This window comes from Vollenhovia emeryi, unplaced genomic scaffold (genome assembly GCF_000949405.1).
Source record: "Vollenhovia emeryi isolate VEMERY1.0 unplaced genomic scaffold, V.emery_V1.0 DF939150.1, whole genome shotgun sequence".
NCBI classification, from domain to species: domain Eukaryota; kingdom Metazoa; phylum Arthropoda; class Insecta; order Hymenoptera; family Formicidae; genus Vollenhovia; species Vollenhovia emeryi.
In genome coordinates, this window is record NW_011967216.1 from 505,744 (window position 1) to 522,771 (window position 17,028).

At 49.1% G+C, this 17,028-nt stretch overlaps 2 protein-coding genes across 7 annotated transcripts in view; one reads left to right on the forward strand and one right to left on the reverse strand.

The window, feature by feature from the left end:
• Positions 1 to 786: 786 nt before the first annotated feature.
• LOC105565625 (uncharacterized protein CG5098) lies at positions 787 to 13,904 on the reverse strand. Of its 4 annotated transcripts, none has more exons than XM_012018970.1 (7): positions 13,739 to 13,904; positions 6,868 to 7,026; positions 5,377 to 6,612; positions 3,115 to 5,277; positions 2,857 to 3,038; positions 2,292 to 2,613; positions 787 to 2,170 (listed from the first exon to the last, which is right to left on the reverse strand). In XM_012018970.1, exons 1-7 carry the CDS (start codon positions 13,794 to 13,796, stop codon positions 1,968 to 1,970), a joined length of 4,323 nt encoding a protein of 1,440 aa, XP_011874360.1. In that variant the 5' UTR covers positions 13,797 to 13,904; the 3' UTR covers positions 787 to 1,967. The 4 variants fall into 4 exon arrangements, with proteins under 4 accessions (XP_011874360.1, XP_011874363.1, XP_011874362.1 ...); XM_012018973.1 differs by lacking the exon at positions 13,739 to 13,904 and adding an exon at positions 10,226 to 10,383 and having other exon boundaries at positions 6,905 to 7,026; XM_012018972.1 differs by lacking the exon at positions 13,739 to 13,904 and adding an exon at positions 9,408 to 9,702 and having other exon boundaries at positions 6,905 to 7,026.
• Positions 13,905 to 14,538: 634 nt separating this feature from the next.
• The window catches only part of LOC105565624 (72 kDa inositol polyphosphate 5-phosphatase), a 14,022-nt gene continuing 11,532 nt past the window's right edge, over positions 14,539 to 17,028 (forward strand). The window contains exon 1 of one of the 3 annotated variants that reach the window (XM_012018967.1): positions 14,539 to 16,147. In XM_012018967.1, coding sequence (XP_011874357.1) covers positions 15,670 to 16,147 — 478 coding nt within the window. In that variant the 5' untranslated portion in view covers positions 14,539 to 15,669. The remainder of the gene's footprint in view (positions 16,148 to 17,028) is intronic. The other 2 variants (XM_012018969.1, XM_012018968.1) reach the window with 2 other exon arrangements.

Below are 17,028 nucleotides of genomic sequence, written 5' to 3' on the forward strand. Positions count from 1 at the left end.
CACATATTACACATATATGATATATGTATATATACCTTTTTCTACACAAATGAATATTACATATATATACATCGTACCTTTCTATATAATATTATTTTTATACAATTTTCTTGATCTTTGCTAGTTCTCCCTGATGTAAGAGAATTGTTAATATTCTTACATTTGTGTAGCGAAAACCTGCCTCTCTTACACTTGTAGAATACAATGAGAACGATGATGACGACAACAATGACAGCAAAGATGACGACAATAAATTTTCGTATCAATATGACAAAGAAAATTAATATAAAATATACATACATATAATTATTACAAATTCCGCACTGATGCAGAGTTATTAATTTAAGCTAGCAATGAATCATGTTTGGGACATTGAATCTGAATCACTGGTTTCGCGACCGTACAGATGTATTAAAGATGATAAAGTATAACGGTGAATGTGACGCGATACAAAACGTATCGCTGAATGCAATGAGATGTGTTCTTTGTTACATTTATATTACACATACAGCGCTACTAAAGTCTCACAAGTGTTCTCATCTTAATTATCTCGCTCAATGCGAGTACAAAAATATTTCTCTTCAAGAAATTGTCAACCCGTTGTAACATGCACAATTACATAAAAATTTGCACGATAAAGCAGCTACAAAAGGAATATCAATATCAAAATGTAACAAAAGGTAGACTTTATATGGACGATCATCATATGTGCTAAGCTATACATATGAGCTAATGAATCACGTAGCGATATAAACAAAAGAAAATAGAACCCATCAATTATAAGGCTACTTTGTCATGAAACATATGTATGCATTATTTTTATTCACAAATAATACATGCAAAGTTTTCTAAAAACTGCAAAGTGTAATTATGATGTTTCAATAATACAATAGTCCCTTTATTCTTGTTATTTACAAACAGTTGATTTTACATTTATCAGAGAACACTTGCCTTACATGTTTATGCTGAACCTTTGCGAAAAAGAAAAGAGAATATTCAATTTTCGCTTACATTATTGACTTACTTCGTCTTACTATATTTATACGTGTCTGATTTTTACTGTCACAATTTTACAGTTGTCGATAATATTAAATACAATATGCCCTATTCGTGTATTCCTGCGTACATGATGTTGTTAAGAAAATCTGCGATAGTTTTAGATCTTCATAAACGTGAGTAAAAAAGCAAACGTCTTTATTTTTGATTATCATTGTTCCTCGATAGCGATCCGTTTATTCTATAAATTCGAAATTAAAAATCTTGCTTTTATATCTGGTTTATATATTAAGTCGAAAAGGCCACCATTCAAGGCCACACAGGCCAAAAAAATCAAATTAAGTTTAATCACGAAGAAAAATACCTATTTCCTCGGTCATCTTTGTTCCTTTTCATAATGTTTAAACATCTTGTACATTGGAAGATATTTTTCTCGAGCATATTGATTCTAAACTTGATGTCCGGAAATTAGTACAATTGTATTTGCATTTATACTTTAATGCTGCAGATACATTTATGCGTCAAGTAATACAAGGAGTACAAGCTCAAAACATCACTGCATGATTAGACAATTCCAATTCAACGTCAAATAAAAAGTCGATTTATCTCGAATTTCGAACAGAAAAAATAAAATATTTAATCAACAATATGTCAATATACTTTAGTATTTTAAATATCATCTATTTTACGCCGATTAATTCTTTCCCACCCGTTAATTACGTCCCGATGTAACTTTGTTACGTTACACACAAACCAATTCTGTCGCATGAGGATGTTTTGCTCCTTTATTAACTAGAACATACCTTACTAACTAGTAAGGCTATCTTCAGTCATAAACGGATTTATATACTTAAGTCTCTTACATTATTGCCCATTATTCGGTGCATCTAATTAAAGCCGAATCTCAGTGTGATATAATGTGAATACGACCTACTTCCATATTAGCCTATGCTCATAGACTCACCGGCGTTTCACGTAACTCGATGCAGATTACACTTAGGTATGTACTGATTTGTGTCGAGGTGCCAGCCTTTCGTCAGCGCGCACGGATAATGCGAGACAGCTTTACAGCCACGCCTCACGCAACCGATATTCGCGCCTGTCAAGCCGCAGGAGTCGCATACTGATTTAGCGGCGTCCCACACAGCTTCCTGCAATCCTGTCACCCTGCCACCTGCCAAGCACAATCCCAATTTTCTTGTTACGCGTATTACGAGCTCTTGCGAGTTGTACAAGTATAATTACATCCACGTGCCGCTTTCTCGTCAGTCTTAATCATTCTGACGTTTACTTACCCGCCATGTATACCCCGGCCGCCCATACCGCGCACTGCTCGTGAAGCCACACCTCCCACCGTTGTTCCTCCCCGCCGGGATGCAGAGTCATACCCGTAAAAATGGTGTTAGTGTTACTTTCAACGGAATTCCGCTTCTTCTTGCCCATCTTCGCGGAGAACTGGTCGGCCAGACCCGCGTACCTCAAGCTCCTCTTGTTCTTACCGCCTTTCTTCTGTTCCGTCATAATTTCCTGTTCGTCGGCCGATAAAATGCCGTCCTCCAATCGCTCCTTGCCGATCAAATATGGGCCAAATAAGTCGCTTAACACGCCAGCTGGAACCTGTCGCAGACATTTACCACATTATTCGCTCCGTTCTTGCGCGACTCCTCGCTTCTAACGGTATTTAGCGTCAAATAACATTTTTAAATCTTACTTTGTTTTATCATTATGGAGTATAATGTGAAAATTGCAATCATGCTCGATGTGATACGAGAGAATCAGATAATAAAATAGTGTTTCGGGTTTAAATGTCCCAAGTACTGGGACGCAATAAGCCATTCGAAAAGAAGAATGTACACGTACCGTGTACGTTCCAGTCGCGATATGCGGTCCGGCCAAATTCGGATGCGGCCTGGACGGATCTCCAGCTACAACCGAATGGGGACCTTGCTTGCAAAATACGCAGACCCAAGTCGAGTCCGTAGTATGCGCGTCGTATCGCGAGGACAACGTCGAACTGAAGAGACCTGCTCTACTGACTTTACCTGCGAATAACAATGATAGTGAATAACAATGAGAGAACGAGGGAGAAATGTCTTTTCGTCTTGCAGACGTACGTACCCCTGTAATCTAAATCGTTTTGATGACTGAGCCTCTTGCTTCGGCCCCCGTTTCCGTTGCCGACGCTTTTCCGCTTCTCCTTGCTCTTCTCCTCCTCGTCTTCCCGTGGTGCGTTTACCACTTGGATGCTCAATGGACTATCCCTTGGCCCCTCCACGTGGACCACCGGCCCTCGCGACCTGATCGAACTCGCGTTCGAGCCCGAATCGTACGCCATCTCCCGCAGGCCGTCAATCTTGGTGTTCTTCTTCGCTTTCTTCGACGCTTGGTCCTGCTTCTTCGAACCTTTGGACGTTCGTCTCTTCTTCACCTCTTTCTGCGGAGAGTCGTCCGTCGTGCCAAAGATGTTCTCCGTCGACCTGGAGATCTTTCTCTTACCACCCTGCATCTTGCCCCTCTTACCCCTTTTCCCCGACAACTTGGTGTCCACCGTGGAGGAAACATCGATGGGATTGCTCTGAACGTTCTGAGAATCTGTCATCGGTAGGATACTATTCTCAAGACCCTCGAATTTCACCGGGGCGCCGTCACCTTGGATCTGCGCGCTCGCGAGTTCCGCTTTTGATTCTTCATTTTTGACCTCCGGATCCGCTTCCACGATACCGGCGAACATCTTCGCCAGTTCCGACTCGACCTCGACGAAGGGATTCGTCGTCGCCGACGTCGCCGTTGTCGTGTTACTCGTATCCTTTGGACTCATCGCTTTCGGGAACTCGGGCGATGCGTCCTCGTTGGATTTTCTTCGTGTCCTCTGAGTCGTCGGTGTCGAGTTGCTAGTCGTAGTCTCCTCGCTACTACTCCGCCTTCGAATCGGCCGACTCTCCTCCGATCTTTCCCCCGTGATCTCGTCCAACGCTGCCTTGTCCGATATTCTCTCCTCCGCTCCTCTGGCGAGCTGCTCCTGCGTTTTAACGTCGGCCGCGACCGTGGAGCTGGTTGTCTCTTCCAACGACGGGTCAACAGTCCTCGGTTCCGTCGGCTCCGTGGGCTCGAGTTCCATGTCCTCGACCTCTGTCTTCGAGTCCTTGCTCAGCCTCACAGGTTTCTCCAGTTTTCGTTTTCTACGTTGCTTGGTGTTGTCGTTCGAGTCGTCGTTGCTGAAAGCCGGCGACACCACCTCGTCCTCCCGAGTCGGCGATTTAGACTTCTGTCTCTCCGGCGACATACTCTTAACGCTGGACGTGTCCTTCTCCTCTATCGCCATTACGATCACCGAACCGATATTCTCGGTACTCACGTACTTCTTGTTCCCACCTTCTAGCTTTTCCAACAGAGAATCGACGCCCTTTTTGCCTCTCTTCGGCAAGTTCTTAGGTGACCTCACGCTCGTCTCCTCGTGCTTTCTGTCCCTCTCGGAGGAGGATTCTCGCTTAGGACTGTCCGTGACGTCTTTCTCCATCTTGGACGTGAGATTGACTATAACAGGTGGTAGGACGTTCCTTGGCACTTGCGCGATAACACTCAACATATCCTTGGCTTTTGCAGAAGCTTCGGATTCTTTCTTGTCCGCGACCACCCTCTCTATTGTTACACTAGGCGGCAAATTTATCACTTTCTGCGTAAAATTATCTACATTCATTTCCTTAATCTTATCGTGAAGATTCGCAACTCCCTTTAGATTGCTCTCAAAGTTTTTCACTGTTATCTTAGGAGTAGAGACCTCCTTCGTCGACAGCGAGACCGGTTCGCTGACGGAGTTTGGCGTTGGTACGGACGAACTAATTCCGCTGTCCGACGAGGTCTCCCCGTTAAGCGGTATCGGTGGTGAGATTATGTTTCCGTTTCGACTGCCCTTATCCACATTTCTCGCGGTCAAGCTGATGGGAATATCCTGCGTTATCCGAGAGTAATTCTCCGAAGTGATCTCCGACGTGGACGAGAGATCCAAGGTGCTCTGCGAGCCTGGCGAGTTTCTGTACTGATTTTGATTTTGCCGATTGTCCACCAACATTTGTAAACTGAACAGGGGATTGCCCGGCGTGTTGGCCGGCGTGGCGTTCTTTGAGGGTACCGTGGGTGTATGCCATGTCGGCGGTGCTTGCGTGTGAGCGAGCTGCGGGGTAAGCTGAGATGGCAGATGGGACGCTCGTGCCATGGATGGATGCGTGTAGAATCCAGCTGGACTCAACGAGGCACCGGACAACGTCGAGTGGATATTGAGAGCTGAAAATATGTGCAATTGTCACGATTAATTTATCGCGACATTACGGGGGGGGTGGGGGTGGAAAGACATCGTGTAAAATATTTGGAAATTAAAACTACCTTGACCCGGCGTCATAGTGAGATGGTTCCAGACGGTCTGCGGTGGAGGTGTGCCAACCGGTGGTCGGCTGTGACCCGGATACTGTCCTGACATTTCGAAACACGCCCAATTGCTCAACCTCGGGTTGCAGGCGGCCACTAGATCGGTATTCTCTGACTTGTGCGCCTCTTCCTCACTGCAGCATTCTTTCTTGATACTGTTACATTTGACATTCGACTGTAAGTTTGTCCAAGATGACGCCTTCGATTTACTGTCACTCAAGCGTGACGGTAATACATGCGTGACGTACTTATCCAGAACATGCACGCTCTCTTGCTTCAAATCGCCGTTTTTCAGAACCTTGCCATTTACCTCACCGCTACCGGCATGAAATTTACCGATGGCCCTCAGTAGTTCTTTACCTTTGTCCGAATTACATGACAACTCGTTCAAATCGGAAAGCTTCAATAAACCGTAATCTACTGTCTTGTACTTTGCGCTATAAAAACTCTGTACATCGGGGGAATGGTCTAATTGTCTTAAAATGGCACCATCTACCAGGAGTGTCTTTTTATCGACGCTCGACGAATGCGGATAATTGCAGAGTCGATCTTTCGTCTCGCTATAAGTATGGCTGCGCTGTCTACTTCCTCTCGGATTTACTACTAAATTAAGCGGCTCGTTATCTGCTACAGAAGTGGTGCAATCAGGGTCACAAGTTTCTTTATCGTGCTCAATATTGTCCGACGTGGCTCCCAATCCGGCAACGCTTCCCGTGTCGATCGGACGCTTTGACACGCGACTAAGCAACCCGGTATTTGCGTCGTAACAAATTTCTCTCTGCGACTCGGACAAAATTGTGGCTTTATTTCTCACGAACGAATACGTGGGTTCCGTCGTTTTACCGATGTCTAGCGCATTAGAGTTTGCCCCCTCACCGAAATCCTTCTGGCAGTTACTCAGCCCGTTCTTCCGTTCCTTCCGCAGGTTTCCCGTGTTTCCGGATAGTGATTCATCGACTGTACCAGTCAGTACGTTAGAATTCACTATCCTATCATCGTGTCGTGCTGTCGATGACAACTTTGCAGGGCTATATATCGAGTTTAGATTAATAGATTCCGTGGTATCTTTCGTTTTGCGATACAAGTCATATATATCCAGCACGGTATTATGTGCTACCAATGCTTGCAGATCGATCCACTGCATAAAATTGTTCGGTAGCGCCCATTGTGGCGCAACGTCAAATACGTGTAGCCCTAGAAACAAAGAGTCAATCGTAAAACACCGTTTGCCACAAGTTTCGTCATAATACGCGGTGGAATAACACAGGCTAGTACAATTTGAAAATGTCAGGAAGCAACAGACAGTCGGCGATATTTGCATCAAGATTTATTTTACAATTCGAAATGAATAACGCTGCGATTTACATTGTAATTAGTTATGGCAATCGCTTTGGGGCCTTGAACGGGTACAAGAGAAACAAATTATAGCACAATAAAGTTGCATTTTACCATTGCTGGAAACGATAGAAGAGTCGTGACAACTCACACCATACTGTAGGTCTGGGCTACTCTCATTTGTATCCCGACAATAGTGGTAATATCGCTCTATATCCGGAAACTTAGCAAACTTTTCTTCTAGCGATACACGTTCGGACGCTCGCAGAGATTCTGTAATCACAACAGAGACATTTCTCTTACCGATCTAGAGCAACATCGCGGGGAGGAGCCTAGGCTACGATTTCCGCGGGTCACGCGCGATATTGCACACGGTGGCTCGAGCAAGCTGCTGACACTTGACGCAACCCAGACGGCACACATGTCTACAAAAACATGTCATAAGTATATCTTTAACACATCTTTTAGACGTGCATGTCTAATACCCCGTTTCTACCAATGCAGATTACCTTCAATCTGGGTTTAAGTTACCTCTTATCTGTTTCTAACTGCTAAAACGAGAAAAACATACGAGGTTGAAGACTAACGTTAAGCTGCGTTGGTAGAAACGGGCATAGGAGACAACTCGGGCCCAGTTTTTCAGTTTCTGGCTAATCGTTAACCAGAGGTTTTGGTCGACTCTCCGTCTCTTCTTAGATAACGACGTAGAAAAAGATGGAGGGTCGACTAACTTCTGGTTAACAGTTATCGAGGGGGAAACCGCTGACCAAAATCTTGTACACCAATGCCTCACTAGTGGGCATTGCCTTATCTTATTTTATCTTTACAATGCCCCAGCAAGGCCTGATGCCAACTATGCCTAATAATGCCCAGTAATGCCACAAATCTGTACACCACAGTGCCCTCAGCGGTTTCCCCCCTCGACAGTTATCAACAGCAAACCAGAAGTTAGTCGACCCTCCATCTTTTTCTACGTTATTGTCTGATCTGAGAATCTCAGAACCTCTGGCCAACAATTAACCAGAAAATGAAAAACCGGGCCTCAAAGATGTCTTGCAGACATGCATGCTGTCTGGGAAAGGAGTCGCAGTAGCTCAAACAGTGAACGGAGCGTCACCCGCGCGCGGGATCCAGGGGGTTGATTCTGTGTTTTACACCGCAGCGAAAATGCTAAGAGCGAGCGGCTTTGTCTCTCAGTTAGAAAGAGACTCCTAAGCCTAATCTACAGTGTGCGTCTAGAAACATTTCGTTTTATAAATACGTTGAAAAAATTTCATCAATTGTACATCGTATAATCGCACACTGTCGATCAATTTTTTGAGCGTTTTCACTTGTTTATATGAAACAGAACGTTTCTAGGCGCAGGAAGCACATTGCAGATTAGGCTTTAGCGTTTTCACTGTGTCGCGAGGTACAGAAGTGACCCCCCTCGATACCTTCAACGACAAGGAGACAAAAGTCCGTCCCATTCAGAAACGCGCGAGATCACGTTTACGCTGTTTACGTTATTTCATTTTTTTTTTCGGGTACTCGCAGACGCGCTTCGCCGAGGAAGAGGGCAAAGGAGAGACCTGGGGCACGGCACCTGATCTACAACGCGCTCATTGCATCCGGAAACGTGCCATTTTACGTACGATTAGGCAAATCAAAACGCTTGAAAAAAAATTATCGACAACGTACGCCGATCGCGCGCACGATGCGTAATCCGTTAACTCGCGCCAATTTCTCTAAGCGCGTTAATTGGCTGCGGAACGGAATGTTTCTAGGGCGCGAAGGGCACACGGCGGATCACGCTTGTGCGTCGGCCCTTTTTTTTTCTTCCGAAACGTACACGCGCGCAACGCACGCACAGGCACACGCGGCTTCCACCTTCCCGTGAAGAGCGCGCGCCTCGCTTTTATTCACACGACCCATTGACACAGACTATCAAAACAGCTATTATCCGTATCGGCGGCTCGTCAGTATGCGCGCCTTCGAGCGCGGCCGTCACGCGGGACCAACGTACTCCGCGGGCAACTTCTTTTTTTTCCTTTTCAAGGCGTCGCAGAAGTGCGCCTGGGCCCGCCTGTTCACACCGATTCCGCGACACCCGTCGGGAAGTAACGTGGCGCGATCGAGGTATCAATGTCGGAGAGGAGAGCAAAAGAGAGGCGAGGCGAGGCGAGGCGAGAGGAGAGGAGAGGAGAGGAGAGAGAGAGAGAGCGCGCAAACGGGACGGGGGGAGACGAATAAAGAAGATCCGTTCGGGTCGCGCGAAAGTCGGAGCAGAAACCGGAGGGTACGCGCTTAACGGTCCGCGGATCGGCCGAACTGGCACCTCTCTCGCGTCCGTTGTCGTCGCCGTACGTCCCCGCGAGTACGTCAACGTCGCCACTGGTGACATTCGGCCGCGTCTACACGGTTATCGCCCGGTATCACATGCTCGCGATCGCCGCTCCGTGAATCCGGCCACGGCGGCGGCGGCGGCGGCGGCGGCGGCGTGCGTCTCGCGAATTCCGGCGGCACGCACACCGCGCGTACACGCCGTCTCGGGGGGTGAGGGAGAAACGGGGGAGGGGAGGCAGATACCGAGAGAGCGAGTGCGGCGCGCACTCACGCACGCGGGCACGCGCGCGTACACACACAAACAACAATGCACACGAAATTGCACGTACTGTACACTGTACATTAGGAACGCGTATTGTACACTTGCGCGGCCGTCGATAGCGTCGTCGCGGACACCTATGCACACCGCGCGCGAGCGAGAGCGAGAGGGAGAGCGCGAAAGAGAGAGAGATAGAGAAGGGGGGGACGGACAAAGAGGCGAGGGGGTAGGGTAGGGAGGAGGCAGCACCCGTGCAGCGGGCTCCGCGCCGACGTACGTTTCCGAAAGGAGCGCACCACCGCGTGTCACCGTCCGCCGCGCGCCTGCACGTCGACGTATGCGTCGCGAGCGGACACCGAGCGAGTAATCACACACCGCGGGTAATGTCGCGGCGACGACCGGCGTGCCTAACGCTTTTCAGGCCACGCGCCAGCAGCAACGGCACGAGCAGCGAATTCACGTATCACACATACGCACACATAATGAGCGTGCACGCACGAAGGATGAATGTACGCACGCACGCATGCACGCACAGCGCGGCGTCGCGTTAGCCGGCGGCGGCGGCGGCGGCGGCAGCGACGATGACTCCGACGATCACGGCGACGGGAGGAAACGAGGGGCGGGAGGGGGAGGGGACGGAGCGGCACGCACGACACGCACGCTCCGTCGTGCTTAGGCGCCGCGAGCCGCGAACGCCTACACGACGTGCGATGCGACTCTACGTGTACGCGGTGCGCGCGGCCTCGTACGCGACAGCGACCGCGCAACGACGACGACGACGACGCACGCAGGGACGAAGCCCGCCGACGGCGGGGAAGCGCGCCGGGACGCCGCGCCTCCTCGTCCTCCGCGCAGCTCGCGCACAATAAGATTCCACTGCGTTTCTACCGGCTGACGGCGGCCGAGCCGTCGTGTCGCGCTGCGACGACGTCGACACGGCGGACTACGACACGGCCGTGGATGCGCGCGTGCCTCCTACGATCGTCGCCTCCCCTCCGCTCGTTCGGCACGGCTCCGGCGGGCGAGACACGTTACGCGGCCGCGAACGCGAGAGCGGACTTTCCGCGCACCTACCGCAACGAGGCCCTACCGCCGCGGGCACGGGCGAATTTACGATTTTCGGCCCGAATTTCGTCGGGGCATCAACCAAAGCAGTGTTTCAACAATGGTGGCCGTCCACACAGCGAGCCAGACCGTCGCGCGCCGGCCCCGGCACCTAGCGGTGGCGGCGCGACTCACGTTTCCGTTTCTCGGGCGAGCCGACCACGGACTTCCTTATACTACTAGACTGCTACCTTTCAGCTGTAAAGGCCTTCACGCACAAAATTCCGTAAGGATGTAAAACGTAAGCGTAAGAAAATCAACAGAATTACGTTCTCGACTGTGATTGGTTGACTTTCTTACGCTTACGTTTTACGTCCTTACGGAATTTTATGTGTGAAGGCCTTAAAGGCCATTCTACAATTGCGTAAACGTGGTTGTTATCGGTTGTACAGTGTTGTAAAACACAGTTTTACACTAACATTTCCGATTGTAAAGCCTGTTGCAAAAGATGGTTGAACTTAAGATCTTTCACGACTACAACGATGTAGGACGTAAGAGCTAACCAATCATTCACTTCAATTACGACGTATCTCACTCTATGTACAACACTTACTACTACTTCTACTCCTACAACCCTACAACTACGTTTACGCAACTGTAAAATGGCCTTAAGGCAAGAGTTCCGCCATGTCTTGTTAGGTAAATAAAGCAGGATATATGTGCGTCTGTGCGTCACTGACACAGACTTCTGTATATCACTAGACTGCTGACCTTCCAGCTGAAAAAGCGAGGCAAGAGCACCGCCATTTTCTGTAGGGCAAATAATTGATTGTCCGTCTCTCGTTAAATAATAAGGAAAAAGATAGGTGGTCGACTGAACTCTGGTTAACAGTTAACCGACGTTTGTGAAACTGGCCCTTGCCTAACAAGACATGGCGGAACTCTTGCCACTCTTGTTTTGTATCGCGATGATCGAATTTCAAGTGCGTTATATTGTATTTTTTATCTTCTTTTTACCATGACAGTCTTGCGACTCGATTTCTCGCTCGCGCGAAACTTGTCCCTTTTCTCAACTTACAATTAGTAATATTCCGTGCTTTCCAGCAAGCGACACAAGTCGACACAAGTGTCGTTCTGTCTTTATTATTCATTGAATGCGAAGAAAGACAGAACGACATTTGTGTCGACTTGTGTCGCTTGCTGGAAAGCACGGATTGACGTCAGAAGTTTGTAAAACTGCTCACGCCATTGTGTTCCATTCCGCGCGACGCGACGTTTATAATCTCGCGTTTCATTCGCTGAACGCCAATCAACGACGTCGTATCTTCCGACACCGCGATACTCGCAGAGCGGTGAGAAATCGCTCTCGCGAGAAAGATCGTACTCGGCGTTCCTCGATGAACGACGCTCAAGGTCGCCGCCTCGACTGCGTTCGGAAACACCCACCCGCGGGTGCGTTCGGACATTAGGGAGTCAATTCTGTATCTTACATTATAGTGAAAATGCCAAAAGTGAATGGCCGCGTTCAGCAGACACAACTGTTGAGTGAGCGCTCAGTATGATTGGTTAATACTTTTAGATCCAGCCAATCATATTAAGAAATCGTTGAGCGCTCACTCAACAGTTGTGCCTACTGAACGTGGCAAATCATACTGACAAGGGGAGGGCCAACATATGTTCTCTCCGATTTTAATGAGCTTGATATATGTTGCAATACTACACCTCCCTTAATAATAGGTAAAACCATTCGACCATACGCTCAAGCATTCGCGAGATATTTTGTGAGCGACTCGGTACATACGCATGTGGACAATTTTAAATAAATTTTTCTCGCGAATGCTTGAGCGTATGGTCGAATGGTTTTACCTATTATTAAGGGAGGTGTAGTATTGCAACATATATCAAGCTCATTAAAATCGGAGAGAACATATGTTGGCCCTCCCCTTGTGAGCGCTCACTCAACAGTTGTGTCTGCTGAACATGGCTAATGAGACTTCAAGACGTAAGATTTAGGAAACTGACCAATTACAGTCGAGTATTCTCCTCACATTCGACTATGATTAATTTCTTAAATCTTATATGTCTTAAGGTCTCATTGTAAACGTCGCGTTAGAAAGAGACGAAGCCGCTCACTTTTAGCAATTTTTACTATATTGTAAGGGTGCGTTCCGTTTCACGTATGATATGCATGATGCATCATTTATCCTTCTTTAACATTTGGTGAATAACAAGGATAAGTGATGCATTATATGTGAAACAGAATGCTCTTAGATACAGAGAGTAGATTCTGCATCTCATACTATAGTGAAAATGCTAAAAGTGAGTAGCTTCGTCTCCAACTGTCTCCTTAGAAAGAGATAAACCCAGATAGCACAAGAGATTCCTGTGAACACTCAGGAATATTCTTCAAGAATATGTGGAATGTTCCATAGGCCATTCTTTTATATTTGTCTTATGTTTATAGAACATTCGATTGACACTACTATAAATCTTTTTCGAATGTGAATAGAATAATCAATCGAATATAGCATGTCGGTTATATATAGTATGATCGCAGGTTTCATTATCCTTTGCATAAGATAAGTGCATTACACAATAAACAATGTACAATAATACATAAACTCGATGAATAATGAAAAATCATTCTGAACGAATGTTCCGAAAATATTCTAAAAACGTTCTTCTTTGTTATGAATATACGATTTCTAAGTGTAATAATCTATAAATATTTATAGAATATTTGATTCAAATATTCTAAAATTAAGAAGATTTGCACTCCAGAAGAGTATTCATAGAACTATGTGCGCTATCTGGGAAGCCGCTCGTTTTTAGCATTTTCAGTACATTGCACGATACAGAATTGACGTCCAGAATTGATCCCTAGAAAATCCATAGTTGGCATCACGTCGACTATAGGTTTTCTAATGCGCGTCCAAATGCACACGGGTGACGTTTCCGAACGCAGACCTTGATCGCGTCAATTACGGAACCGTCGACTCGAGGCGAGGCTCCGCGCGCGAGAGGCGCCGGTCGGGACGCACGTGCGTGACAGTTGGCTCCTTCTCGAGCGTTTCCGGGGCGCGAAACTGCGCCGCCGTTTCGCGTCACGTCGCCGCGTCAATCAACCGCTTCTCGCCTCGCGGGACGACTCGTCGCCACGGGAGCGGTTTCGCCACGCTCGTCTCGGCAAGCGCGGACGCAATCCCGCGCGAATTGGCGTGTACCGATCGACGACGACCGGTATACGTATATTCCGGGGATGCCTGGGATGCGCGCGGAGGGTCGGCTCGAGCGAGCGTGACGTGGCCCTCAATTGCCGTCGGGCCGATCGACGGAAAGTCCCCGGGAGATCTCTACCTTCGTATCTGCCGCGCTCGCGGATCGCTGATCCTTCTCTCGCATTTTCGTCGAGCATCCTAATCGTCGTTGTCGCAGTCGCTGTCCTCGTCGCGCACCCAATGTAAACAAAACATCGTTATGGCGAAGCCCGCCACACTAGGGCCGAGGTACTACGCGCTGGCGTGCAGTGCAGGTCCGCGCGACGCGATAGGACCGCGAGATGGGAGAGGACGAGACGGTCCGCCATGTTTGGTCCAACTGCCGCGCGCGAATCCCACTTCTCGAGGAGAAGTCGAAATAGTTGTATGGAATCTCCGAGAACAGACGTACAACAATTGTACGTCGGGGGCGAAAGAGGAGTAGATTTATCGATTAAAAAAGGGCCGTGGCACACAAACGGCCTTAAGCAATAAGACGTAAGCAGTAAACGAATTGACCAATCATAGTCGAGAATTATGGCAGCCATATTATATATTCTTCAATTCGTTTACTGCTTACGTCTTATTGCTTAAGGCCATTTGTGTGCCCCGGCCCAAAGTCCCAAACTTAATTTTTCGTCTCCTCAAATTTCATTCTCGAGAGATCGCGCGCGATCAGCTATTCGGAACGCACCCGGAGTAAACATGGCGGCTGCGCGCCGCCGCCTCGCTCGGCGACGCTCGGCGTTGTAGCTCGCGGCGCCCGTTAAAATCAATATGGCGGCCACTCCTGTCGTCTGCTCGGTTTGACAGTCGCTCCGCTCGCCCCGCTCGCTGCTCGCCGGACACCACGTCTCGTCCGGGGCTGGAATCGTCCCGCGGGTCCCCGGGACGCGCGCGGCGCGGCGTTCCGTTGCGGGAACGGCGGCCTCTTCGTTTCCCGCGGGACGGCATCGTCGGCACCGCCGTGGACTGCCCGCCGATCGTTAATCCTGCGTACGAGCGGGGCCGTCGTCTGCTGCGGTGCGGAGTCGCCGACGGCTGCGCGAGACTCGCCACTCACCCCCGGGGGTGGATTGACGAGGGAGGAAAAGAGAGAGAGAGAGAGACGACGACGAAATGAGTCGCGCCCGGCGCTACTAAGTGAGCGCGCGATGTGCCCGACGCGTCGCCGCCGTTGTGGGGATGGAGGCCGAGGTCCGGCTGCCCCGTAGACGCGTTCGATCGAGTCCGTTGCGTATCCCGCCACGCGAACGACGAGAGTCCCGCGAGCGCGCGACCCGCCAGTGAGACGCGAGGCGCGCGCCGATTGTCCGGCCGAGGGCGAGATGGACCGACGAGACGTGTACGCGGGGACGCGCGAGATCCCCGAGGCTCGACGACTCCGTCAGCCGCGCGGCCACCGCTCGACGTAGCTCGTAAAGCCCGAGTGCGGAGAGGGTCCTTCCCGGTGGGTCGTCCCCCTCGCGGGGGTAAGAGGGAGAACGCGCTCGATTCTAGTCATTCTAGTCCGCGGAGTATCGCCCCGTCGATGCCCGCCCGAGTGCGATTACCCGGTATCACCATGGATATCCTCCCGCATGACTGAACGTTCGACTTAACACGGAGAGGCCGGGGGGGGGGCCACTCGTGCCGCAACGGCACATTATGCTCGTGTACATTCGCGGGACGCGTCGCGCTTGAGCCCCGCGGAAATTACATGCCACGCTCTGACAGTCGGTGAAGTGCGAGCGGATATTTCTGAAGCGCCGAGACGCCTCGGATATTGAATGTACTTCACTTCGTACGGATCGCGCACGTAAACCCGTACCTCTCCTATTTCGCCGAGAGCCGATCGTTCTCTAAAACTAGTTTTTTTTTCTACGATACACCTCGCGACGCGCAAACACATCGCGAATAGAGTAAGAGAGAATTTCCCTCGTAAGCAGTAGAGAGAGAGAAAGAGAGACGCGTAGAAATTGTTGATCTCCGAGGAGAAAGAGGGTTGTCGCTCGCTGATTCTTGACGCTTGATGCACCATCCGCGAGTATTATGGAGCAGAGCGAGGGGAACGACGTGTCCGGCGTCTCGAACAAGGTAGAGGTCTCCCCGAAGTCGAAGCAGAAGAAAAAGTCCCTCTGCCGCATGCTGATGAACAAGAAGACCAAGGTCGGCTGCCTGGAGTCCTCGTACAGGGACGGGGACTCGAACAGGAACTCCAAGATCGAGAACTCGCAGCACGGCTCGCAGACCAGCACCAAGCTGTCCCTGTGCTGCGCCATGACCGAGCGTAGCAGGACGCCACCGCAGAGCCTGACCGTCAGCCGGCTCTCCCCGACGTTGAGCCGCACCTCGGTCAAGTCCGAGATAGCCTCCATCAATGAGGACGACCGCCGCGCGGACGTGCTGGTCGAGAGGGCAGAGAGTCCGCCCGTCGCGGACGATCTGGCTCGGGCGGTCCAGGAGACCACCGTGGTACGAAGGAGTAACGTGGCGGTGGGCAGGGAGCGTCCTAGTACTTACGTGGAAGGTAAGCTCGGTAACTGCCTTGCGGCGGTTTAATTAATACCGATTAATGTGCTCGTTTCCACAACTACAGATGAATTTTTATCTTCGCTTAAATTATCTTTCTCTAATGTTTGAACTATCTTTTTACAATTAGAGAAATTATCTTGTTCCAATGTTTAAACTAGAAACTGACATAAAGTGAGTCGTGCCGAGATTAAAGTTAATCTGCGTTGATAGAAACGGGCACTACTCTGGTTTTCACCAACGTCGTTTAACTTTGATCTTGGTTTAATTCATCCTTTGTCTCTTTTTAAGGAGACATGTTTAAGCCCAAGGTCAGGTCAGGTTGCACCTACGCCGCGGGATTTTAACTTTAGCCTAGTTCACTCTTCGCCTCTTTCTAAAGCCGCGTCTACATAGAAGTCGTAAAGTCGTAGTCGTAAGAATAGCCGACTATGATTGGTCAATTCTTAAGGCCCGGTCTACAATGGGTTGTTAGTCGTTAGTCGAAAGTCAGAACTATATGTCGATCCTTTTTCTTCCACCCAGAAAGGAAAAGGATCAACATATAGTTCCGACTTCTGACTAACGACTAACAACTCATTGTAGACCAGGCCTAAAGCCTCCGCTACAATGATTCTCGGTTCTGTCTACAATGGTCGTAGTCGTAAAAATAATCGACTGCGATTGGTCAATTCAGTCAGAACGACTACGACTACGACCATTGTAGACAGAACCGAGAATCATTGTAGCGGAGGCTTTAAGCCTCCGCTACAATGATTCTCGGTTCTGTCTACAATGCGAGTCGCAGAGTCGTAGTCGTAAGAATAATCGACTGCGATTGGTCAATTCTTACTTTGCGACTGCTCAAGCGACCAACTGTACCAACTGTCGATACAACTG